The 24,248-nt window shown below is 51.7% G+C and overlaps 9 protein-coding genes across 9 annotated transcripts; 5 read left to right on the forward strand and 4 right to left on the reverse strand.

Annotated features, from left to right (window-relative positions):
• Nucleotides 1-1,877: 1,877 nt before the first annotated feature.
• On the reverse strand, nucleotides 1,878-2,819 carry AA0111_g3144 (hypothetical protein; the record flags this gene model as incomplete). Its single annotated transcript, XM_028648996.1, has 3 exons — nucleotides 1,878-2,388; nucleotides 2,442-2,544; nucleotides 2,603-2,819. 3 exons carry the CDS (start codon nucleotides 2,817-2,819, stop codon nucleotides 1,878-1,880), a joined length of 831 nt encoding a protein of 276 aa, XP_028509451.1.
• Nucleotides 2,820-3,026: 207 nt separating this feature from the next.
• Nucleotides 3,027-3,710, forward strand: AA0111_g3145 (hypothetical protein; the record flags this gene model as incomplete). The annotated part of the gene is made up of 1 exon (XM_028648997.1): nucleotides 3,027-3,710. One exon carries the CDS (start codon nucleotides 3,027-3,029, stop codon nucleotides 3,708-3,710), a length of 684 nt encoding a protein of 227 aa, XP_028509452.1.
• Nucleotides 3,711-6,559: 2,849 nt separating this feature from the next.
• AA0111_g3146 (hypothetical protein) lies at nucleotides 6,560-7,740 on the reverse strand (the record flags this gene model as incomplete). The annotated part of the gene is made up of 3 exons (XM_028648998.1): nucleotides 6,560-7,095; nucleotides 7,148-7,460; nucleotides 7,588-7,740. The coding sequence occupies 3 exons, from the start codon at nucleotides 7,738-7,740 to the stop codon at nucleotides 6,560-6,562; spliced, it is 1,002 nt and encodes a 333-aa protein (XP_028509449.1).
• Nucleotides 7,741-9,130: 1,390 nt separating this feature from the next.
• AA0111_g3147 (putative transporter) lies at nucleotides 9,131-11,035 on the forward strand (the record flags this gene model as incomplete). Its single annotated transcript, XM_028648999.1, has 6 exons — nucleotides 9,131-9,373; nucleotides 9,425-9,530; nucleotides 9,581-9,615; nucleotides 9,668-9,738; nucleotides 9,795-10,085; nucleotides 10,138-11,035. 6 exons carry the CDS (start codon nucleotides 9,131-9,133, stop codon nucleotides 11,033-11,035), a joined length of 1,644 nt encoding a protein of 547 aa, XP_028509450.1.
• Nucleotides 11,036-11,511: 476 nt separating this feature from the next.
• On the reverse strand, nucleotides 11,512-13,973 carry AA0111_g3148 (hypothetical protein; the record flags this gene model as incomplete). The annotated part of the gene is made up of 6 exons (XM_028649000.1): nucleotides 11,512-11,809; nucleotides 11,861-12,089; nucleotides 12,139-12,478; nucleotides 12,530-13,402; nucleotides 13,449-13,546; nucleotides 13,598-13,973. The coding sequence occupies 6 exons, from the start codon at nucleotides 13,971-13,973 to the stop codon at nucleotides 11,512-11,514; spliced, it is 2,214 nt and encodes a 737-aa protein (XP_028509551.1).
• Nucleotides 13,974-14,435: 462 nt separating this feature from the next.
• Nucleotides 14,436-15,589, forward strand: AA0111_g3149 (hypothetical protein; the record flags this gene model as incomplete). Its single annotated transcript, XM_028649001.1, has 3 exons — nucleotides 14,436-14,606; nucleotides 14,661-14,789; nucleotides 14,849-15,589. The coding sequence occupies 3 exons, from the start codon at nucleotides 14,436-14,438 to the stop codon at nucleotides 15,587-15,589; spliced, it is 1,041 nt and encodes a 346-aa protein (XP_028509552.1).
• A 160-nt stretch (nucleotides 15,590-15,749) lies between these two features.
• Nucleotides 15,750-18,565, reverse strand: AA0111_g3150 (hypothetical protein; the record flags this gene model as incomplete). The annotated part of the gene is made up of 7 exons (XM_028649003.1): nucleotides 15,750-16,888; nucleotides 16,938-17,018; nucleotides 17,066-17,336; nucleotides 17,387-18,048; nucleotides 18,095-18,374; nucleotides 18,424-18,488; nucleotides 18,541-18,565. 7 exons carry the CDS (start codon nucleotides 18,563-18,565, stop codon nucleotides 15,750-15,752), a joined length of 2,523 nt encoding a protein of 840 aa, XP_028509248.1.
• Nucleotides 18,566-18,850: 285 nt separating this feature from the next.
• Nucleotides 18,851-19,147, forward strand: AA0111_g3151 (hypothetical protein; the record flags this gene model as incomplete). Its single annotated transcript, XM_028649004.1, has 1 exon — nucleotides 18,851-19,147. The coding sequence occupies one exon, from the start codon at nucleotides 18,851-18,853 to the stop codon at nucleotides 19,145-19,147; it is 297 nt and encodes a 98-aa protein (XP_028509247.1).
• Nucleotides 19,148-20,713: 1,566 nt separating this feature from the next.
• On the forward strand, nucleotides 20,714-22,820 carry AA0111_g3152 (hypothetical protein; the record flags this gene model as incomplete). Its single annotated transcript, XM_028649005.1, has 3 exons — nucleotides 20,714-21,086; nucleotides 21,132-22,144; nucleotides 22,194-22,820. 3 exons carry the CDS (start codon nucleotides 20,714-20,716, stop codon nucleotides 22,818-22,820), a joined length of 2,013 nt encoding a protein of 670 aa, XP_028509250.1.
• Nucleotides 22,821-24,248: the final 1,428 nt, after the last annotated feature.

Consider the following 24,248-nt stretch of genomic DNA (forward strand, 5'->3'; position numbering starts at 1 on the left):
GGATAACCTGCGAGTCGGCATCAGCGATAACTCGCTTTACAACCACGTCTTCTCCGAGTGCCGTACTCAATCGAAGGGCAGAAGTGGGTTGTGGGGTCGTTCTCCGTATGGGAAGAGCAGTCATAAATGTATTGAAGCCAGAAGAGATGCGTCGCTTCAGAGTGTGGGATCGCTGGGGTGCAGAGCCTGAAACTGCTGGCAATGCAGATTTAGGAGTGGGTTTCCTTGGGTTCGGCATCCACAGTATATGAGTATTAAGCTTGTGCAAGATCTGGCGCTCAAAACGTAGACGAAGCGTAAGCGACGACCTTGTATACTTTGGGTACCTTTGTTTCTTCCTGGTAGTCTGAGCGTGGATCCGCGAACTTGAAAGATCTGAATCTGAATTGTGTGCTCAACACCTTAAGAGTTGCGGGCCCCATGTGAATGTCGACAGCAGCCGTGACATGGTATATTAATGAAGCATTTGCAAACGGTTTATTAGCGAACATGGCGGCAAACGTGAAGACGAGGAACAACACAGGAATTGCAGCAATGCTGTTCCTCACAAAAAATCGTAATCTCATGTAGAAGGAGTATCGTGGCCGCAGGATGTTCCAGCTTGCCGTGTAGGGATATGATTGTTCTGGGCTCCGACCAACAGCGTACCGCTTATCTATGGTTGTTGGCAAAACTCATAGTCGACTCAGTACCTGTGAAGGCGTCCCTCTTCAGCCCAGTCGTACACGTCTCGTAGATGATTCCGATCAGATGCACGTTCTAGCCTCCAGTCATCATCCTCGTTGTCAAAGTAGTCACAGTTGTGATTGCGCGACCGGCCCGGAGAACAACCAGCGCACCTACCACTACGGTCGCCAATCTGGTCTGTGAGAACTTTGCAGACACTGCAAAGCACATGGACCCGGTTGCAGATCGTAAGTAGTGTGCCCGGGGCGTACAGCGCATCATTTACCCCGCATTTAAGACAGAATCTTGCATGTGCCTGCGTGCCACTGCGACACCACTTCCCTTTTCTCATATCATCGGCGAAGTCCTTCCAGTGGTTGAAGCTGATGCAGCTATTGCAAGTATAGAGTTGTCTGGATTTTGCCCAGGTGGTTCCTTCGGCGGCCAGAAATTCGACGTGCGTTGGTGGAGGAATGATGGATCTGAAATAGCGAGTCGTGAAAGCCAGGTTGACTTTGTTGCTTAGGTCGAGAAGACTGACTATTTCCAGATGAAGCTCGACGGGCAAGCGAAGTATCGGCGGTGAAGCCATGGTATGCAGACCTTATGCGTGTTGAACAGTCCTTTCAGATCAGTTCGTCTGAGCCCAATAAATCAGTTGAGGTTCTTTGAAAGATCTGCATCCGGCTTACGGTTGGCAGGTCTAGGTGGCTATGGGTCTCTCAGTCGACGCCCTTTGCTGCCTGCTATGCAAAACACGGGTTGAGAGCGCAAGGTGTTTTCTCTCTGCCTTTTGTCAAGCGAAATCGCAATACTTATGAATATCGCAAGGGCAAGCTGTGCTACAACGCATGCTAAAGTTGGGAAAGTGAGCAGGCTATGAGCACATTTGCAGTTTACGCCCCTTGTGCAATGCAAGACGCACGTCAAGTCACACGGACCTCCAAGCCCGCGTATCCGTAGGTTCCTCAGGCACAACGAATGGTGGAGCTTTTGGCCGCGGCATCACTGCCGTGTTCCGCCAGTTGCCTTTCTTGGTATCTAACACGATTTCAGGGTCCGGAAATTACGTTGAGATGTTCTTTGTCCGTTGGCCTCAGCCGCACCTAAAATGGGGCAGTTTATAGCCTCATTGGAATACCTGAAATCCGGTCCACAAAGGTTTTGATGATGATAATGTATTTCCCAAAGCCATTTCCACATTGTGGTAACTACTCCTTCTTCAGGTCGTTGAGCACCATGTAACGCGATAGGGAAATCCAGCCCCAACGAAACCAGCGCATCTGGCTTTCGTGTGCCGTGGTCATGGCCCTCTGGGCAGTCCTGTAACCGGCCGGCGAGCTGACAAACAAGAGTGGAGTTGGGAAGCTTCCAAGCTCCTTCTTCCGGATGATTGCGCCAATGATTGTAGCAGGCGCGTCCAGTAAGCTAAGATATTTGCGGAATATGGAGGTAGTGGTGAGAGTGTACAGCTTGACAGGGCACTCCCACCCACTGTGTCGGTGCATGAGTGCCTTTAAAAAGGTATGCGCTCCGTCGTGGAGTGATTTGTGATTGGGGTGGTCGGAGACGCCGTGTGCATCAAAGGTGATTATAGCGTCAACGGTCGCCTGCGGTGCTTCCTTGGAAGAGATTGAGGTCATGTTTGGAGCGAAGGCGGTGGTGAGTAGATTGGAGATTAGACGAGGGTGCCATGTTACTGTCATGGAATCTGGGAAGTTCCTGGGCAATGATCAGCATGTCGAAGCCATGCAGCGTTGCATTGCAGTGCGTACTTGTCTTCTACAACGAGAATATCCTCCTTACTTCCGATTCCCAGCTGCAGCCCACTTTTGACCAGCTCTTTCTTACGAATCTCGCCAAGACCATCGGCATCCCCTGTTGTACGAGATTAGTGGTCGCGTCTGAGAATACACAGGACATGTGCATGCCATACCGCTACTCAAGCACAGTATCTTGACATGATTCCCGCGTTCTGGACGCGTCAATGCCAGCAAAGTCGGGGCAAAGAACATGGCCTCGTCGTCAGGATGCGCTATCAACAGTAGTATGCGTTTGTTTTGTAATGTGGGGAACGAAGCGCCGAGAGTGCTGGTATACATCCAGAAGACGAAAATAAGGACAGGCACCGAGGCCCAGACAGTCCAGCTCATCTTCAGTAATGGCATACAGGGTACACGGTGAATATGTTGGAACCGCAATTGTTGTCTACAAACTCAAGCCAGGGGAGGTAGCGCGTCGGCATTGGAAGCCACTGGGGTCCTGGGGCGAGCTTTGACCCACGTCATCTTGGAGATTCTCTCGAGCAAACACGCGACGTGCTCAACCCTACCACTCGACTCCTCTGCACATCTACCACCATGTCTGCCGGCAACCGGAAAGAGCGACGCGCCAAAGAATCCAATGCAACTAGGAGTGGTGCTGCAACTGGCTTCCAGCCCACCAACGAAATCGACCAAGACGGCGTCGAGATGATTCTGAAGCACCCCGACTTCTCCAAGCCAACAGGCAAGACACTATTCGACTTGGCTGAAGAGAGGCAGAGAGAACTAGACAAGGCGAACGGTAGGACGCGAGTTGTCAAAGTGCCAGTATCATCCGCCTCTGCCTCGGCCGATGATGGTCCCCCAATTGGTCCCCTTGGGGACTCGATTCTCTATTCCGTCTCCATGGCAGCACTCCACCTCACGCTCGACGTCCTCGTATACAGCCAATACCGCGAGGACATACTCTGGAATGAGATCATGTGGCGGGCACTGACAGCGTGGCCCGTATTTTTTCTAGCAGTCTACCTGACCCACGTCGACTTCTCATACCGATTCCCCATACTTCGAGACGCTACGTTTTTCGGAGGTTCCGTCGTAGCAGGCTGCTACTTGGTATACTCGGGCAATAAGCATGGCTATTTCTATGTCATGAAGTCGGCGCCCCCTATTGGCACACTCTGGATTTGGAGTGTTGTGGAGATGAGCCTGCCTTTTGCAGCCACCAGCGCAGCCGCCGTGCTTGGATATATCTGGTGGAACGGATTCGACTTCTTTTGAAGTCGTAGCAAGCGGATATATGGTACAAGCCGCACCCACCATCTCGAAGCATCGTGCGCTCAGGCACGCATATCGCTGACGAATAAGTCGGGATATACAAAGTATTCGACGGCGCCCTTTTCTATCAAGATTTAGGCTGCTGCAGCTCATGACAGCGAATCAACAATAAATCAATGTCCGTACTCACGAGAGACGCTTAACGCTTATCAGCCGCAAATGGGCCATGCAACGAACCCCGCTTTTGCGCAGACATAGAAAGTCTACAATCGCATGTGCCAATCAGCATTCATTGCAAAAACCTCGCCTGCGCTCAACACTCAATTTACTTCATGGAATTCTGATGGCTTCTCGTCTACCCTTGCACCTTGATTAAGATTATTCGTCTTTGGTCAGCGACCAGTCCAGCCCATCGCTAGCCCCAGCCCTATAAGTTTCCTTGTCCCTAATCGAGATGCTTTCAACTTATGCCAGAGGGTCTTCTGTACCCATCGAATCCACAATTGATCTCGAAAACATCCGGAACTGGCGCCGAGCTTGTCGCAATACACACGGCGACTGCTGCAATGACGACCATGCGGGGACCTTGGCGCAGCACATCGATCGTCTAACACTAGTTGATGTATTTAATGGCTCACTTGTCACTCTATCCACTTCGTCGCCAATTACCTACGTTGCTCTTTCCTATGTGTGGGGTGCCGTGCCTATGTTCAAGACGAAGAGATCAAACATCGACATCCTGTTACAGCCGGGGGCCCTATACAACAAGCAAAACGGCATAGTGCTTCCTGATACGATCCGAGATGCTATATATCTGGCCAAGGCTCTAGGTGAGCGTTATGTGTGGGTGGATTGTCTATCCATCGTTCAAGATGCATGTTCAGAAGAGATGGAAATCACATTGCGGGCTATGGCTCGCATATACGCAAGTGCCGACTTTACGATTGTTGCTTCCGATGGAAACGACGCAGATCATGGCCTAAGAGGTGTCGGAGGTCCTTCGAAGAATCGAATCCCTAGTCCCCAATCATATTCCCATCTATGGAGTGCCTACCCAGAAGATTCGAAATGGGCGAGTCGGGGCTGGACGTTTCAAGAATCTCTGTTCTCCCGTCGTCTCCTCATATTTGGCAGCGCTGTGTCCTGGATGTGTGGACGCTGTGAGTGGCGAGAGGGCATCCATATGCTCAGATGTACAGAAGATATCCACACCACTGAGGAAAATGAATGGCCAGCAGAGCGTCCGCATCTTGGCGTACCAATGGGTATGATGTCATTGATCCCTACGATACCATCGCTTGGGCGGTGGGGTATGCTTTTGGAGAGTTTTTCTTCACGGCACCTGACATATGAGAAAGACGCTCGGGCAGCATTTGCAGGCGCTACAGAGATCATGAATGCCACTTTCCCAGAAGGTATACTCTATGGCATGCCGAAGTTCTTCTTCGACATTGCGTTGCTCTGGTTACCTAAGGATTTCGTGCTGAGACGTGAGGGTGAACCTAGTTGGTCATGTATGGGCTGGAAAGACGGTATCATAGACTGCTTGTCTGCTTGGTACCCTTTCTACGCTAACATCTTTCGTGATTCGAATCACTCATCAGACTGGGTTCCCATTGCAACCCTGAGATCTGTGGCAGAGTACCGGATGGCAGATACAGCAGATGGGATAGACGCAGGATTCAATGGCTTTTATGAATACCAGGCTTTCCGAGACTCTTCCTGTAGACAACTCCCTGCGGGTTGGAGGCGACACCGCCACCCTAATGGCGACTACTTTACGAACATTCTCTCCTCGCGAAAGTATTCATTCCCTCTTCCCGGAGTAAGCTCTGCCAAGCGCCAGATACACACCCCATCTGCCCCCGTTCTCCACTGTTTCGCCCCGTGCGCTACACTGACATTCGGGTGTACGGTAACTTGCGACAAAACACACCGCATGATGATGGTCTTGTGCAATGGCGAGGAGATGGTGGGCAATCTTACCCTGATGTGCAATATTAAAGAAAACATACCTCCACGCGGCAGCCTTTGTGAGCTCATCGCCATCTCAGCAGCCGAAACCTCCCTTCCAGAGCGTGTAGCACAACGCGGGTGGCCGATAATGTCTTTTGGGAAAAACAGAAAGCTTCTTTCTTCAACAGCACGAAGTGATGAAGGGGGCGTATCTTTCTACAATGTCATGTGGATCCGATGGGTTGGAAATATCGCTGAAAGACGTGGATTGGGTATCGTACATAAGGAATTCTGGGACGCATTAGAACCGGAACTCAGAGAGATCATCTTGGGTTGAGTCACGCACCGACTTTGAAAAGACAATCACGATATGCACTTATCGAAATTATCCACTCCTTCCTCAACCCTCACGCCGTGGTGTGATGGATCAATGAAAGAGACCACAAAAATTATGCCAGAGACCGCCCACACGGAGCCATCAGACAAGACCAGTACCACAATGGTGCCATGCAGCTGATCCAAGTCGGTCTATGCGAAAGCATGAGCTCGCCGACCCTGACTGGTAAGTATGAAGAGATGAATAGGGCGTAAGATGAGAGTTTATATAGACGATAGAATAGACCACGAGGTGAACTTAGGGGGAAGGCAGCAAGACGCATGTGACATCACGTGATTAAAGCTGCCTTTAGGTGGGTGTTGCGCGATAGGATGTCCCGTGTTATGGGCAGTTTCGCGTTGCACAAAAGCTGTCATGTGATGGCACGTGATTGTAGCAGCCTACGAAGGATTTGCTCTACACTTCTTCAAGTATCGCTTGGTTGGCTCAGATTTCATTGATCTCTTCCATTGGAGCTAAGATGACATTCAATTAATCCAGGTCTTGCGCACACGGCACACTACTGTCCTTCCTCCAGCCTCAACGCTTCCAGCCTACTCGTACTTTGCGGATCCAGATATGGTCGCTCGCCCAAGCTGACAACTCTAAACCCCTTCCTCGGGCCCTGGCCGTCGGTATCATACGTCGCGGTGTGTAACACGCTCCTGTTGTCCCAGATCGCCACGTCGTTTGGATTCTGCCATCTATGTCTGATCTGCAGATCGTGGTTTTCAGTAATGAGCTGTAGAAACCAATCTATAGTGCGCTTTGATTCTTCTGCACTCAACTCGTTGATACGTTGAACATGGTGCCCGACGCTGTAGAGAGACTTCCATCCTGTGACGGGGTTCGTACGGACGCAGGGGTGAACAGCGCTCAGTGAGTCGCCAGTGTTCTCCGGTGCACCTCGCGCAGCGGTGTAAACGGGGAAGTTATTTTCTTTGGCAGCACGATTGAAATCCGGCTGCGCGTATGTCGCTGTAAGAGACTCGAAGAACTTCTGGTATGGTTTCGAGAGGCGATCGTAAAGGTCATATCCAGAGGCCCAAAGAGTGTCTAAAGAAAGTTCAGCCACAGCGCCAGGACTCTGGCTGCTCGCGAAACTTACCGCCCCCAGATTTTGGTAGCTGAGTCATCCTTAAGATCGCATAGTCGCTTGGTACTGGCTCGAAAGTGATGTCGCTGTGCCAGCCACTTTTGCCGCTCTGTGACCTCTCCTTGAAGAGCTGCTTCGCCAGGTCTGAGCTGATGACACTGATCTCATTGTCGTTGCCCCCAAGACGGTTTCCGGCATTTCTGACTGGATGAATATGTAATTTTGATGTTTCTGGCTTACCAGAGAGCTCGCCGAGACGTTGTGCCAGCTCTTTCTGAAGTTCATCGGTCAAGTCATCCTGCTTGCGAAAGTAGACAACACCACGCTGAGAGACTGTTCATCCTGTTAGCTGTTAGAACTTTTGAAATGGTCAGATGAAGCTTGCTTGTAATCGCAAGGTCGCGTATCAGCTCATCAGAGTTTGGTGCGCGCAACCATTCCTTCAGGCTCACATCAACGAACTCGCGACCGATGACCGGCGTGACTTCGAACGATTTATATGCATTCAGTACACCTTTCGACTTCAAGGGTTCGCGTGGGTATCCATGCTGTGCTGTAGGGTCATTGCTCTTAGTGAAAGTGGCAGTAGAGGTGCTCGTGGCCATGATAGACGATATTGGAATGGACTTCTAGGGCAGCATTCACAATGCATATCTTAGTAGACCATGCTACACTTATTTGCTACACTTACTTCGCCACATTTGCTACTACCGGGTACATATTCATGGACGGCTTGATCAACAACAGCTTCTCGATTTGCAGATTAGCATTGATGCATCATCGCATGGATAGTATGGCGCAATCGCTCTCGGCACAGCTATAATGATGCCTGCATTCACCAACTGCAATCATGATATCCTATGGCGCGCGATAACGGACAATGTGTTGCGGGGTTGAGGCTACGACATGTGGGGGTAGAATGGCGTGCTGCTCGACAGGGTCGTATGGCTGGCATTGACATTAATCCGGAAATAACGCGCTGCAGACATTTGTGCTCGAGCATTTGGCGATTGCGACAGAAGAGAAGTAGTATTTCTGTCGGTCCTATCCCTAGCGGAAAGTGAGAACGCGTGGACCCAGACGCGACGCGACTTTCGCGTGGCGGATTCCTAGCCCCCTTCATTCTCTTTCACTTTTGATCTCAGCATCAACACCGGAACTCAAAAAACTCGAAGCGCGTCCAAACTCGAATCGATTCAGCAACCTGCCAAGGTGTAAAGATTTTACACTGAGGATTATGTGTGGGCGATGCCAGCAGTGACTGACGACATTACCGCCATTCTTACAACATACCTCGCTAGAATGCATGGCATTCTTGACAGGCTATCCGTTGGCGATCAAAGACGGGTCCCACTCGCAGAGAACTGATTTCGACCCTGATAGATGACGGTTTGCGCCAACCCCACGGAGCCAAGAGTATTTCTTGAGAATAAACGTGCCAATATCCATATGGTATGCGTTCGATGAACGACCGTTCAGTCGACGATTGAACCACCCGGCCGCCTTAAGGCGTTATAGAAGTACATCCTATCATATGATGGACTTGTCGCATGCACCTGTCACGTCAAGGCGCTCTTTTCCTGTACTCTACTCGGATTGGGCGACCCTACGCAATCACTGAAGGATTTTGAATGGATCCAGACGATGTGGAGAAGGTGTGCTGCATTGGAGCGCATCGCTGCCGATAGGTAGTCTAGCATGCTATACTTGAGAATGATTTTGTATCGCACAATCCACATTTCTTATCTACGGCTTTTGGAACCAAGCTTCTCGGCTTTCGTGGCCTTGATTGAGCAGCAAGGGTTTTGTCTTTAGCGCATGTTGTCAACTGTACCCAGAGTTGCATCATCTGTATAGGCAGTACCTGGGTATGAGCATTTCCGGTCTCTTATAACGCTTTCCTGGTACACCCAAAGATCAGTACCGACCGATTGGTCTTAGCCAAATCAACAACAATCACGAGACGAATACCGTTACCTTCTTTTAGACGTAGCCATGGCTGCATTTACGCCAGTAGAAAAACAGGTTCCCTTTGCACAAGCTTCAGACTCGGGATCGTCACAAGCCTCCAAGTCGGTATTACCACATTATGGTTCATCTGCAGACCACCCCTTTAGCGATCCAGCTACAGCTCAGCATTGGCGTCGAAAATACGAAAATGCCGAATATGAAGGACGGCATCGATTCAACCCACAGTATACATGGGAAGCCGAAGAAGAGAAACGTCTTGTCAAGAGAGTAAGCAAGAGAATACAACACACTGCATCAAGACTAACATCCCGGTTGTAGCTCGACTGGCGGATAATGTTCTGGGCATGGATCATGTTCATTTCTATGGAGTTGAATCGCAGGAATATCAATCGAGCAATCTCGGATAACTTGCTTAAAGATCTGGGTGAGTATCATTGGGCTCAAGGTTACAAACTGAACACTAACGAACTACAGGTATGAACACTAATGACTACAACTACGGTCAAACTGTACGCTTCATGCACGATGTTGTGTCTAGAACATTGGTTAATACGAGACCAGATCTTCCTTGCTTCTTTTCTATTTGCAGAGCTACCCAGCGGCCTAATTAGCAAGAAGCTTGGTGCTGATCGGTAAGTTCATCTTGCTCATCCGTCTCTTCATCAAGCTTCAAGTGCTAAAGACTCAGCAGATGGATTCCAACGATCATCTGCACATGGTCCATTGTCAGTGCCGCGCAATGCGCCATGAAAACCAAGGCCCACTACTTCCTCATCAGGTGCATCCTCGGCCTGCTGATGGGCGGTTTCATCCCAGATATCGTCCTCTGGTTGACGTACTTTTACAAGTCGAATGAACTTCCGTATCGCCTAGCATGGTTCTGGACTGCTTTAAGTACCTGCAACATCTTTGGATCACTGCTTGCAGCGGGTATACTACAGATGAGAGGACTCAATGGCTGGGGTGGCTGGCAATACCTGTGAGCTTTGCGCATACTGTTATCCGACTCATGTTGGTCCTAACACTGACAGGTTCTTGATCGAAGGCGCCATGACGCTTGTTATCGGCATTTTCTCCTTTGGTCTTATGCCCCCTGGTGCCTGTCAAACTAAACACTGGTTTCGTGGCAAAAACGGCTGGTTCACTGAACACGAAGAGCACATTCTCGTGAACCGCATCCTCCGCGACGATCCCTCAAAAGGCGACATGAATAACCGTCAAGCGATCGGCCTCCCACTTCTTTGGAAAGCAGCCTGCGACTGGGAGCAATGGCCCCTCTACCTCATCGGCCTGACAGCCTACATTCCACCGAACCCACCTCAGAACTACCTTTCCTACATCCTTCGCCAACTTGGCTTCTCTGTGTTCGAAGCTAATTTACTCGCCATACCCAGCCAGTTTCTCTACGCAGTCCAACTTCTAGTTGTCACCTGGCTATCTGAGAAGTTCAAAGAACGGTCCATGATATCCAGTCTCTCAAATATTTGGATCTTCCCCTGGCTCCTCGCTCTAGTTGTCCTGCCTGCTAGCGCAAACCCCTGGATCCGGTATGCACTACTTACCGGTCTTCTTTCCTACCCTTACTGCCATGCTATTCTCGTAAGCTGGAATGCAAAGAACTCGAACTCTGTTCGTACGCGTGCTGTCTCAGCGGCTTTCTACAATATGTTTGTTCAGTCTGGCAACATCATTGCTACAAACATTTATCGCGATGACGATCAACCACTGTACCGCAGGGGGAACAAGATACTACTTGGTGTCTGTGTGTATAACGTGTTTTTGTTTTATGGTGTGAAGGCGTTCTATATTTGGAGGAATAAGGTGAGAGAAGGACAGTGGAACGCTATGACAAAGGAGGAGCAAGAGGACTATGTCATCAACACCAAGGATGAGGGAATGAAGAGGTTAGATTTCAGGTTTGCGCATTAACGAGGAGACCGAGGATGGAGACCATTCGTCCGTTTCTGTACTGTAGACTTGTGTAAAGATCAGGATCTAGCCCGTCCATATCTTTTGTCTGTATGACGGAATGAAACCCACTCAATACGATTGTGTTCTTACCATAATATCACCTGATCATCTCTGTACCCAAAGCAAGACTTGAGGAATTCGATGGAGTTTGAGTATTGCTATCTTCTACGGTATCATAGACTAAGCCTATGGACACCACGACATCTCCGTCTTCCGTGATGGCGATCCATCAGCTTGTCGACTGTCTTGAGGAGCTTGTACACGGCATGCATATCGTCCACTTTGTTTTCGTATGCGGCGTACCAAGACTCCATACCTCTCAAGGCACCTGTGACGGCGAGAAGCCGAATTTCTTGAGCCCTCATGGCGTAGCGACTTAGCTCGAGAGCATCTCTTACCATCGCCAGACCCGTGTAGGGATGCTTTTTGCGGTTCTATCGCCGTTCAGAGAGCCAGCTGTCTGTCTCTGCCCATAGCTGCTTAGTCGCTTCTGGTATAGTAGAGTTGTTCGAAGACTTGACGCCGGCATATATAGCATCCCATAGTGAGAATGCTGACTTGAGATCGTCGGGGAGGTTGAGTGATTGCGGGAAGTAGCGTGATGATGCTGTTTCAACGACGCGTGCTTTGGTTTCGGGGGCAGTTGGATCGGCATCGTTGCTGAGAAGTTCATCGAGGTATGACTTGACAGCTATACTGAGTGCACAGTTGTTGGGGAGTAGAAAAGGTAGCCTAGGAGATGTCAGTATAACACGCAGATAAGTAACAGTTTAGGTTACTAACTTCATTGCAATGACTGGTATCTCAGCATGCCGATTGCAACAACCAGTACAGAACATCTGTGTGGCTGCTACCTCAACCAGATCTCGGAGCGCTTGGCGAACAACGTTGATAATAGAGTTGTAACCAAGTAGATGCTGACTAAGAGGGCCGGTAAAACCAATCGGGCGGTGGTGAAGAATACCTAGGCCAGCAACACGAGACACTAGCATGTTGGAGTTCTTATCTTTCGCTGTGTAGCTGTCAGTTGTGCAAAACCCTGTCAGGCTCGTTGTACTTACTGCTACCACGCATCGGTGCACCATTGTACGCAGAGAACATGTCGATATCGGAGGTCAAGAGACCCATCCGTACCAGCTCGACTGCAATCACCGCAGCTTCTTCGTGCTCCTTCTTGCCCTTCAGACCCTCTATGACGGAAACTAGGACTTTACCCCAAGGTGTCAGATTATGAGTCTTTGTATCGACATACTCCCGTAGAGCAAGGAATCGCCATATTGAGTTGTACAGTATTTCGGAAGTGGACGAAAGCGGGCTTTTGGGGTCTTTCTTAGCGATCGATTTGGTAACGAAATCAGTGTTTTGTAGCGATAGAATGGCTGCACCGAGAGTTCCGCAATCCTATTGCAAGCGTTAGTACTATTTCAGTGACTGAGCTACAGCTCTACTGACCTTGTACTGCGCGATGACATCCTTGAATGTAGCTTCCTTTACGTTCCAGGTGTCAACAATCAAAGGAGCCTGTGCTTCCGATGGCTTCTCAACAGGGATGGTTGTGGACGGCCGTTTACCGTTAGGGTCTACTGGCGAATACCAATGTGTCTGATGGAGAGATTGGTGTCGGTACCAGTTATGCAGAGAGCTGGAGAGAAGGTTGACGACCGGTGTTCGCAGCGGAATGAGTTTGGAGCTGACGAGTTCCTTGTACTCTGGGGAATTGCCACCATCCATTGGGGGGACTTCGAATACTTGACAGGTAGTACGCCATTGAAGTATACGTGGGTTGATGAGGCCTTTCGACATGTAGTGGAGGATCTCATCTGGGAGTCTCTGACCCAAATATTGACCAGCATCATTGGGCATAGACGCGGAGTTTTGGGGCTCGACCTTTCCTTCCTCCGTGTAGACGGGGTGGTTCTTTACAGCCAAACGTGCTTTCTGGTATCGTGTGACATATTCTTTTCCTGCCGGCGGAACATCGTTGTTGTTGACTACCACAGAGTATCCAGACTGGCCATTGCTCATGATGGTCTTGATGGCGCTGTACGGCTTGATCAGCTCAGCCCTGTTAGGCGCATCGAGGATGGGGTGGGTTGGGAGGAACGGCGTGCCAGCGAGTATGCATGTGTCGAGGAAGATGTCGTCTGAGATGTTTGGAGCGCCGACGAACTTGGACAGGTCGGCCACGCATTTCTCTCGGCGGATGAAGCTGAACTGCCGGGATTCGAAGTCCCAAGATGTGATGATTTTGGCGCACTCGAAGATGAGGATGTCGGACGATCCGGCGATGGCGTGAAGATATTCGTGCTTCTCGAGATATGCCAACTAGACACAATCAGCCATTGCCATGGACTATGCGGAAACTGCTAACCTGGGCCCATGCGCTATAGGGTGCAACGGTCCAGCGAATGTTCTGTTCGGTCAGGGTAGACTGTAGCGCACGGAAGAGGTCTTCGGGCGTGACATAGGCTAAGAGCAGTCAGTAGGGTATACAGTGCCCTCTCATAGCGGTTGCCGTACTTGATTGTCCGAATTTAGCGACTGAGGCTTCGGCCTCGTGGCTGTCGTACAAAGTCCAGGCATTGATATTCACCGCTGCTTCTTCCGTCTTCTGCCTGAAAGGATCTTCCTGTTTTGTGATGTCCAGGCCGCTGAAGACGAAGTAGGGCTCGATGTCGAAGCTGCGGAAGTGGGCTAGGTCGTCCTGGATGTGCTGTGTCAGGGCCAGTGGAAGGCCGCCCAGGGCTGGGACAAGCGGTTCTTTTGCGCGTGGGTGGTTGAGGATGCGCTGGTTCAGGTACTCAGCGGCTTCAATGCCTACGCGACAGTTGCGCAGCTGTTCGAGCTCGCCCGTCTCGCCGAATGCGGCCGTCCATTGCACGAAGTCGCGGATCATGGTGCCAGTCGCGCGTGGACTTGGTGGCCGAGTCTGTAGTAATGACGGGTGGTAATGAGTGGATAAGAGCAGAGTTGCGCCTCCGAGTAATGCTGTGAGAGTCGTCTACGGTGAATACTGTAGCGACGACGTGTACTGATGTCGTAGCGGTGGTTGCGGGGGTTTGGGGCAGTAAATTGGAAGCTCCGACGCAGCTCCACGCCTTGGCGACTACCGAATCCCTGATCAGCCGGGCGCTAGCTCAGGTACAAGCCATTAGGGCATACAAGTAGACGGAGTTGTGCCGAGTGGATATTCGGACGACGCATCAGGCACTTCGAGTTGAGTGGCCTGCATCCGGATATATCTGACGTCTGATTCTGTTCCCTCTGTAGCTCTCTTAGTGCCTGAATCCCGCCTCACCTCTGCCCCTCACCTATCCCACCTCCAGGTCTTCGCACCTTACATCCGCAGTCATTCAATATGTCTCCTCCCGAAAACGACCAAGGCCCCATACCAGTCATCGACATCTCCAGGCCATCCGAGACAGTCGCTCAGCAGGTACTGGACGCAGCTTCTACCCATGGCTTTCTCTACATCAAGAATGACGGTGTGACCATTCCACCACAAGACATCGATGACATGTTCAAGGTGGTGAGTCGTCTCAAACACGCCGACGAGAACGGATTCATTCATCGATATGTATAGTCCCAAGGGTTTTTCGCCGCCCCCAAGGAGCACAAATCGGAATTCGCAATCCACTCGGAAAAGGCTGGCGGCATAAACCGGGGTTGGGTTCAAATGCAAGGCGAATCACTAGATCCCCAAGGCCAAAAGGTAAAGTCTCGTCAAATCACAAACAGAGAGAAAGCTAGTGTTGATACAAGCATCAACAGCAAGGCGACCCAAAGGAAGCTTTCAACATCGGACCTCCCAACCCAACCCTTCAACCCCTACCTTCACCACTCCGAGAATCGTCTGAACTGATATCACGTTTCCAATCATCATGCCATGCCCTCTGCACAAACATACTCTCTCTCCTCAACACCGCCCTACAAATCCCCGATCCTCATTACTTCAGCACCCGCCACGACCAATCCCTTGGCCTGTCCGGCACCATCTTCCGCATGCTATACTACCCGCCAACCTTATCCCAGGGAAAAGAGTCCACGCAAGGCGAAACTAGTATTCGTGCAGGCGCACATTCAGACTATGGCAGTCTCACTCTTCTCTTCCGACTCCCGGGCCAACCCGGTCTTGAGCTGTCTACGCCTTCAGGTTGGAGAGCCGTGCCTGTGGATCCATCCCCATCGACTAACCAATATCCTCCTATCTTGGTAAACATAGGTGACTTGCTGTGTTACTGGACGAATGGAATGTTGAAATCTACTGTCCATCGTGTTACATTCGAGGGTGGACAAGAGAGGTACAGTATGGCGTATTTCTGTCATCCGCTGGACGAGGCGAGGTTGGATGCTGTGCCTAGTCCGGCAATTGAGCGATTTGGCAACAGAGGGGAGGAAGAATTGAGGAGTCAGAGAAAGAGGCTGGGACTAAGAGAGGATGGATTGGGTGAGGAGATCATAACAGCCAAGGGACACTTGGAAAGAAGGTTGAAGGTGACGTATGGGATATGACAAGATCTATTATGCTTAAAATGGTATTACGAACGCCACACTATGCCCTTTGCCTAACCAAAACACCTCGCTATGCTTTGCGCCATGCCATGCCATGCAATGCGGGGAATCCAAAACAAGTCCTCGTACATGCACTATATGTAGATACAGCCAGGAGTCTTTATCCCCTTCTCTTCCTCACTGCCCTTCCTGTCGCACCTCCTACATCCTTCACAACCCCAATGCCTTCAACTGCTACACTCTTATCTTGTACAGTACCACCTAGCTTTCTGATCATCTGTTCTCTGGCCTTGGCCGCACCTGGAGAGTCCCAACCTAGTTCCTGACTAGGCTGGTACTCCTCTACAAGCACCGTGCTCTCGTTCTCCTCCTCAATCGGTGGTTTCCCGGAGCTGTCACCAGCCGACGCATTGGACCGCGTAGACGTGGCACGACCTAATTGCCGTCTTTGACGGGTCTTGCCGGGTGCTTGATCAACTGACGTTGGCGCAGTTTTGCGGTTCGCGCGGAGCTGAGCTAAGATGCTAGAGTAATCCTTTTCTTCTGGTTTGGGTTCCTTTATTGACTCTTTTGTTTTTGGTGCCTCCTGTGGAGCCGGCGGTTCGGTACCTGCCGGAATCACTGAGTCGGGTTCCGGATCAGGAACTACGCAATCTGGGGCAGTGTTGCTCTGACCAAGCTTTGACTTGCGGGGTGCGGGAGCTATGAGTGACTCGGCGGATGAGCTCCGGGATCGTGAGAATGGTTTTGAAGCGTTCGAAGATGTTGATGGACGACGTGGGGAGTTGGCGCTGGTTTCCTGGAGAGGGTACGATGCTGCACCGTCCAATCCATGTGTGGCAGACTCGTCATCATGGGTTACATTGTCAGCATCGTCATTAGCGTTAGCCACCGATTCTGTTGCTGATGCAGGTGCGGTGTTTGCTGATTGAGCGAGAGCAAGAGCACCAGGCCGTTGCAGCCGTTGTTGGCGCTGGGGCTTCGTCACGATCTTGGTGGGCTGTTGCTTCTTCTGACGCAGCTCCAAGCTTTCCTCTTCAGGACTCGGCGCGATAGGCGCACTATCCTGAGGCTCAGATCTCTGCTTCGCCTTCTGTGGCTGGGGTGGTGCTGGCGTGTTCAACTGATATTCGGCATACGACTGCAGCCGACTACTGCTCAGACAATCCCATAGCCATCTCGCATGTACTGCGGGTATCCGCTTGTCCGTAGCGAATTTGAGTTTCGGAGTGTTTACGGTAGGAGGGTTGCAGATCACAACCGAGGTCTTTGCAGATAGCTGTTCATCGTACGAGGCGCCTGTCAAGATTGTCAGATCATTCCAATGGATGCGGAGCAGGAGCCGTACCCATAAGCGTGACAATTTTTGTCACATGCAGCAGCTCGATGCCGGAAAAGCCCGTGGAGTTGATGGTCAGGCCAGAGAACCCTGGCTACGTCAGCAACCAATAAACCAACAGTGATGCGCAAACTTACCACTAACAGTAAGCTTTTGGAATGGTCGACTCAATACATCACTCGCGGGGTCTACTAGACGTTTTCCATAGAGACAGCGCTCCACCCACCAATTAGTGACCAGATTGAGATGTGAACCGGCACGCTCCGGAAGTGCCGTCAAATCGACCTCAACGTCATGGGGTATTACAAAGTAGCCTCGCCGTAGATCTTCGGATGAGGCATTGTTGAGATCAGCCACGCGCATTACGTGCGCGCCGTTGCTCTCGAGATGCTGCCGCAAAATGTTTGTCTAGTGGAGACGTCAGTGAGGTCTAGAATCTGAGGTGGAGAATGGCGAACCTTTTCTACATCGAAGCCATGAGTGCATACGACGCGACCCTCAAAAATTCCATCATGTTGGGACGCGTCGTTGGGTTGTGGTGGCAAATGTTGTTCATGACTGTCTGCATGGTCATCAAGTTGCGCTTCGGTAAGCGTATCGTTGTCATGAATGGAGGCCGCTGGCGTGTGTGTACGAGTGCTTGTACGCGTACTATCTGGCTTAGTAGCAACGTCCTCTGTCCACTCATCCTCTTCTAGCTGTCGCTCGAAACTGGGCGCCGTGATGCCTGCCCAGAAGGCATCACTCTGGCTTCCTACCTTGGTGCTTGCCGAGCGACGCAGCTTCCTGCGAAAAGGGTTCAGAGCCTGGCTTGTTTCTGCGTCTCGTGTGCGCTTGCCCAGAGCGGGCGAGGCGGGCAGTTTGCGATCCCAAGCACCATTCCCTCGCTCCTGGGCGGGCATGGTGGGGTTGTAGAGGGCCTCGTCCAGCACCATGCCCCTCTCTAGACTTTGGTCGAGCCATTCCAACGCCACAATCTTCATCCTCCAATTCAGGGCGTGTTCGTACTTCTTCCCCGATGGTGCGGCGGCGATGAGGTGGGTGACGGACTTGGTGAGATCGCCGTGGTACTCGGCTCCGTTGGCATCGACAGTCTCCTGGATGCGCTTCCGTTGCTCAGCTGAATTGGTCAGTATCGTCTTATGTACGTAGAGCGGGCGACGTACGGTTGTCGAAGCCAGTGAGGCATATTTTCAGTCCCGCGAGAGTCGGCATGCGGTACTCCTTTTCCAGCGCGGCCATGTCCAAAATGTCGTCGCCAGCCATCCACACCTCCCTCAGCGCCTCGAGCCATTCTGGGGACAGGACCTTGACATCGTCGCGCGACTTGGCGACATATCGGTATTTGGCACTGTCGGTGCTGCCAACTATGAGGTGGGTTACATCGGACGTGAGATCGAGCTTGATGGTCGCGCCCATCTGCGCGCCAATGGCTGCGAGTTTGGCCTATACGGCTGTCAGAGCGGGCGAGATGTGAGGATACTGGTGGACGTACGCGCTGCTCGGGGGCGATGGAGGTGCAGCAGAGGATGGCCCCAGCAAGGGGCAGTTGGGCTGTCCCTACATAGAGTCAGCGATTGCGTTCAACGCATGGCGGTCGTGTCAGACGCACCGTAGCCTACATCGTTCGCATCCATGGCACTGGTGGGCACCTGCAAAAGTCGCAGTGTCGTGTGCTTAACGCCGAAGAAAGCGCGTCTGGGCTAAGCCTCGTCTTGCCCACGCGTTGCGGGGAAGCCACACTCGCGGTCACGTGGGTTCTGGCGGTGGAAGCCCTATGTCTCGGCCACATCTCGCTACTCCTTCCGCACTGTCCGCCTTGCTTCCCATCTTGGACCATCCCCAGATGATCCGAACCTCGCCACATGCCACGAAAAAAAAAAAGCTTTCTCCTCCACTGCCGAGTACCCACCGCAGCCAGAATGACGACTGCTTCGTTCCTGGCCTTGAGCTTGGGGGCGGCTGAGTTGGCAGCCCGCCCTGCTCTCTGCGCCGATCCGCCCACTCACGATTGCTGCAACTCCAGATTCAGAACCCCAGGCGCTGATCCCTACGCAATTGGGTCTGCTGTTTTCTTTTCGGCGATCGTGGGACGCAACGCGCTGACGCCCTGTTTGTGTGGTTGCAGTCGCGCTATGCCGCAGGATGCCCGGGCATGCTCTATCAAACTGCTCCAATATTGCAAAATCAAGGCACAGGCGCCCGCCGTCCATGCATAGTCAGAGGGCATCAATCGCTTGGTCTGTCTTGACACTTGAGAGATTGCGCGTTGCCCAGGGACAGCGTGGCTATGGAGCTTGGGGTCTAAGCGATCCCGTCACTCTCCATGAGCGCGTGCTCGTGCTCGCCTACATAGATGTAATCTCATCCGTGCGGGCTTAGTCGTGGGAGGAAGCCTGCCATGTCGTCGTCGATCAAAGTACCGTGCCGGGTATCCCGTAGTCGGTCGCTATCCGCCAACGGGTCTAGAAGCACGTCTTAGTAGATGCCCATTGAGATCTCACCCCTGCATCGAGTCCTGCAAACTCTTGGTGCTCAAGATGATGTAATGTATCCGAGCCTCCGTCCGCGCAAGCTACGCTCCCATAGCGCTCCTAGTAGCTAGCACTTCATATACCCGCTGCGGGAATACTCGTCTGTTACGCTGCTTGACGTGCTCATGAACGTTTCCTTGCCCCATCTGGCACCGCTGCATTCTCCACTTTGACAATTCTGCTAAGCAACATCTCAAATCCACCATCCCAGTTGCTGCGACCCCGCCGACCAGCAGCACTGCACACCGTCCGCGTCATCCGTCCTGTTCCCTGCACTCGACGCCGGTACACTTTCGCCGTCCCTGCACTGACTTAGTCTGACATGCTCGCGTCCTCGTAACATGCTTGCAAGTCGGCTAGCTGCAACTCACTTCAAAACACCCGCAAGTCCCTGTTACTCGCCGTTGTTGTCCTGACCAGAAACCTCCCCTCGTCGCCAGCGCAGTCGCTCCAAACAGGGTATTCCCGCACGCTTCCGACGCACCGGCAACCTCACCGCTCCACAGCACTACAGTGGCCTGTCGTGCTGATCGCATTTACACATCATTAACTAGGTAGCCTCACCAAACTTTTTGATACCCTGTCTCCCTCTGTGAGTCCTTGTCTCATCTCCCCCTTCACCGCGTTCGGGCCCTTTGTCTAGTAGCGCCCAACCTCATCGTCCCTTCCCAAAGCATCCACATGGAACCTGGTTGGGTTACCTAGTCCAAGAAGCCTTTGTACCCCTCTCATGACTCTGAGGAGTTGTACAAGCCAAATTGTTCTCGACCTCTACAATTACACCTTGTATAAGACTCGGCGCGCTGCATGCCTTTGCTCAACACCTTGATCGTTCTCCCGTCCTGCCCTTGACCTCACTAACGCATCGTCGCTATGCCAGAGTACCACACAGTCTACTCTGAACGTGGCCGATTACGATACCTCCCCGACCATTTGGACTGTCCTCCGCGAACGTACCGCGGCATCTTTGCAGGTCGCAATCGTAGACCGCACCGCATTCACATCGCACACGTCGGTCCTGATCCGACTCTACTTCGTGTCCGGAGACGCCAAACGACTAGCAAGTCGTACTTTACAGAAAAGCTGGCGGTCCCACGCGACAGCGCTAAACGTTTCCTACGGTCGTTTATCGACACCCACTTTTCTTCCAATACCGAAACCACAGACATTCCTACGCCTCGATCGTCGACAAGTACTACCAGCAGCAATCGCAACTCGGTTGCCTCAGTTCCAGCTTCCCAGACCGCCACCATGAGGTCGCTTACCAGGAACTCTGGTAGTGGCGCCGTAGGCGCAATTGGAGGTGCCATGGCTGCACCAGGCATGCCCAGACCATCAGTCGCCGAGTCACATTGGTCTTCCGGCCGCGCATCCGCAAAAAGCATCATCACCAACGTAAAGAGCGTACCAGAGGAGAAGCCCGTGGCTTCAGGTGGTGGTGTCAGTGTCAACGTGCAACTCACAGAGCCGGTCTTGTTCCTACGGGGGTTCGAGCAAGCTGAGCATGCAGAGCGAAGCACAGCGATGCTTCGTGGAACACTATGTCTGAAGATCACCAAACCCTCAAAACTCAAGGCTGTTACGCTCAAGTTCAGAGGCAAAGCGACGACTAAGTGGCCAGAAGGTACGTTCGTCTACATTATGCCATTCTAAAACTAACACTCTTTAGGCATTCCCCCAAAGAAAGTTGAGTTCGAAGAAGTGGACACTTTGATGAGCCACACCTGGCCATTTTTCAATTCACAATTCCCCAACGCCGAGAATGGCACTGGCGCAGATCATGTGGAACTTTACAAGGGTTCTGGTGGATTGACTGGATCGCCAAACAACTCTTCGCTGAATCTAACGACAAAGGAGGCGAAACGACTATCGTTACAAGTCAATCAATCGCGAAGCTTCGGTAAGGGCGACACCCCTGGAGGCGGCCCTTCAGTAGCACAAAAGGGTTACAGGACCTTCAACCCTGGAGAGTACATGTACAACTTCGAGTTACCGCTAGACAGCCACCTTCCCGAGACCATCGATGTCGACCTTGGTTCAGTCAAATATGAGTTGGAAGCTATTGTCGAACGCGCCGGTGCCTTCCGCACAAACCTTATTGGAACAAAGGAAGTCACCTTGATCCGCGCACCTTCGGAGGGGTCACTGGAGCAGGTTGAGCCTATCGCCATTAGCCGCAGCTGGGAAGACCAGTTACACTACGACATAGTCATCTCTGGCAAATCCTTCCCACTCGGTGCACAGGTTCCCATTGCCTTCAAGCTGACCCCGCTCGCCAAGGTGCAATGTCATCGTATCAAGGTGTTTGTCACTGAGAACGTCGAGTATTTCTGCAACAACAAGCGAGTCCATCGAATGGAGCCGGTCCGTAAGGTCCAATTATTCGAGAAACGTGCAGACGGCCCACCAACCAGTACCTTCCCCGGTAGCACAATGCGAATAGTCTCTGGAGGTGGTGTTCCATACGACCAACGAGCGGCTGCTTCACGAGGCGAGGACGTGCAGGTGCAAGACCCTACAAACCTTCTGGGTGACCTTGGTGGCGACGCGAACATCGGTCCTACAGAGATGGAATTCAATGTACAGCTACCAAGCTGCCATAACCTCAAAGAGAAAGACAAGTCATCAAAGCTACACTTCGACACGACATACCAGAATATCCAGGTGCACCATTGGATCAAGGTATGTTCAACCATAGGTTTCAGCGTCTTACATACTAACAGTTTACTAGCTTGTCATGCGCCTCTCGAAACCGGACGCCACTGACCCAACTAAGAGAAGACACTTCGAAATCTCCATTGACTCACCCTTCCACATTCTCTCGTGTCAAGCTACGCAGGCGAACACAGCACTACCAGCATACTCGTCGCCTGAACCAGCCCTAAGCAGCACGCGCGTACCCGAGTGCGGATGCCCGAATGCACCAGCCCGGCGCAACTCCCCAACCAGCTTTGTTCCAACTCTGAGCTCAATAGGCCGCTCAAGAGGAAACTCGGACGCAGTGATACCAACACCAACACCGACGCTTACTCGTCCGCAAGCAGCGCATATTGGCGGACCGAATGACTCTACAGTACAACGACCCATTCATCTTATGCGCGTACCATCATTCAACCCACCCGCATTCTCAGAAATAGAACCACCTCCACCCGTAGAGACTCCACCTCCCCTTTACGAAACCATCGCATCACCCACGAGTGGGTTAGCCGACTACTTCTCCCGCCTGTCTGACGCATACGACTCAGACAGCGATCCAGAGCGCAACGATCGAGCGCGCGTTGAGATTCCTCTGACACCAGGGGGCCGCACCAACAGAAGTATGGACGAGCGCAGAACCTGGCTGCCCGTTGGCCATTGATTGAGCATCAGTATGCTCTCATGACGTCATGCGTTACGCTTTCTTTCATGTTTATGCATATATATATTTTTACACATTTACGACGATTCTCCTTTCGTTCTCAAGCGGGCCGTGCATCCATCGCCTGGGGAATATAGGGTTTTTTTACCATGGAAACACGGAGCATGAGGAAAACCTGCAGCGCTTTTTCTTTAACTCCCGCATTGTTCGCCTTTGGGCATTTTCGCGTGTCTGGGTCTGGGGTTCGCTAGGATGTTCCTTCGTTGAACTGGTTGTTTCATGGGCGTAACTTCATGTTAGATGGGTAGTCCTTGGTTTACAGAAGCCCGCGCTTTCGCCTGCTGTAATTATTTATCTAGTCGACCATATAGGTTGTACATACTACGAACGTACATATCTGTTCATACTGGTCCTTCTCATGGTTAATATCCGGGCCTGCCAGTAGTCTGCGGCAGACGTTAAGGGTTCAAAGAAACAGGTTGCGACACATGATGTTTGCAGGAGCTGGAACAGCGCTGACCATGTCATGATCAATTAGTATAGTTCAATTGATGCGGTGCAAACATACGGATCTCAACTGGCCTGCTTCGTTGCGGCCCAAGTCGCTCATGTCTTCTGATTCCAAGGCAACCCGTATGATTAACTATGCTATTATGTCCCACACCGCATAAACACCACATCGCACTTTCGCGATGCCGACTGACTCTCATCATAACGTCCGTGCTAGGCGGCCGCACAAACGTCGTCAACGACCTCTAGTCAAGCTTTGACATGCAGCCATTCATCACGGGCCACGTCCCGTCCTCCTCATTGCAAGGTCAGCCCTCTACACCATACCAGGCACACCGTCTTCTACTGATGCCAATGTTCAAGGTCATTCCCTCTCTTTTCCCGTCACAGGCTGACCTTATACGTTACATACAACGGTGGTCTTGACTGACCTGGTTGCTCGAGTGACGTATGTGGAGATTGTGGAGTAAAGACTAGGGAGGATATCTCGGTGCGTCTAGACGCGGGTGTTGCTGTGGTCGTTGTATGATTAGGACGTAGGGGTCTCAAGCTATGAAGGGTACATGGGTGCCCGAGTTGATCGACTGGCTCTACGAGTTCTTGGCCTAGATTGTTGAGTTGTTACCTGATGGGCGCATTCTGTGTCAGTCTGCTCATGGTCCAGTTGGTTCTTCGGGTCAATCCAGTACCCGCAATACCTGTTCGCCTGGGCAAAATCTTCTGGGCGGTCATGTTGGTGTGAGATTGCTGCCCAACTACCTGTAACACATTGATGTCATGTTTGACTTGTATATGATACTTTATCCGTGCTCTGCTATTCAAGAACGCGTGTCCTAGTGCAGACGGGACCAAGATCTGGTGTTCCCAGTCACCATCGTGTGGACAAACGGCTTGCAATGGTGAGACGCGGCTATCGGA

This window comes from Alternaria arborescens (genome assembly GCF_004154835.1).
Source record: "Alternaria arborescens strain FERA 675 chromosome Unknown contig_5, whole genome shotgun sequence".
NCBI lineage: Eukaryota > Fungi > Ascomycota > Dothideomycetes > Pleosporales > Pleosporaceae > Alternaria > Alternaria arborescens.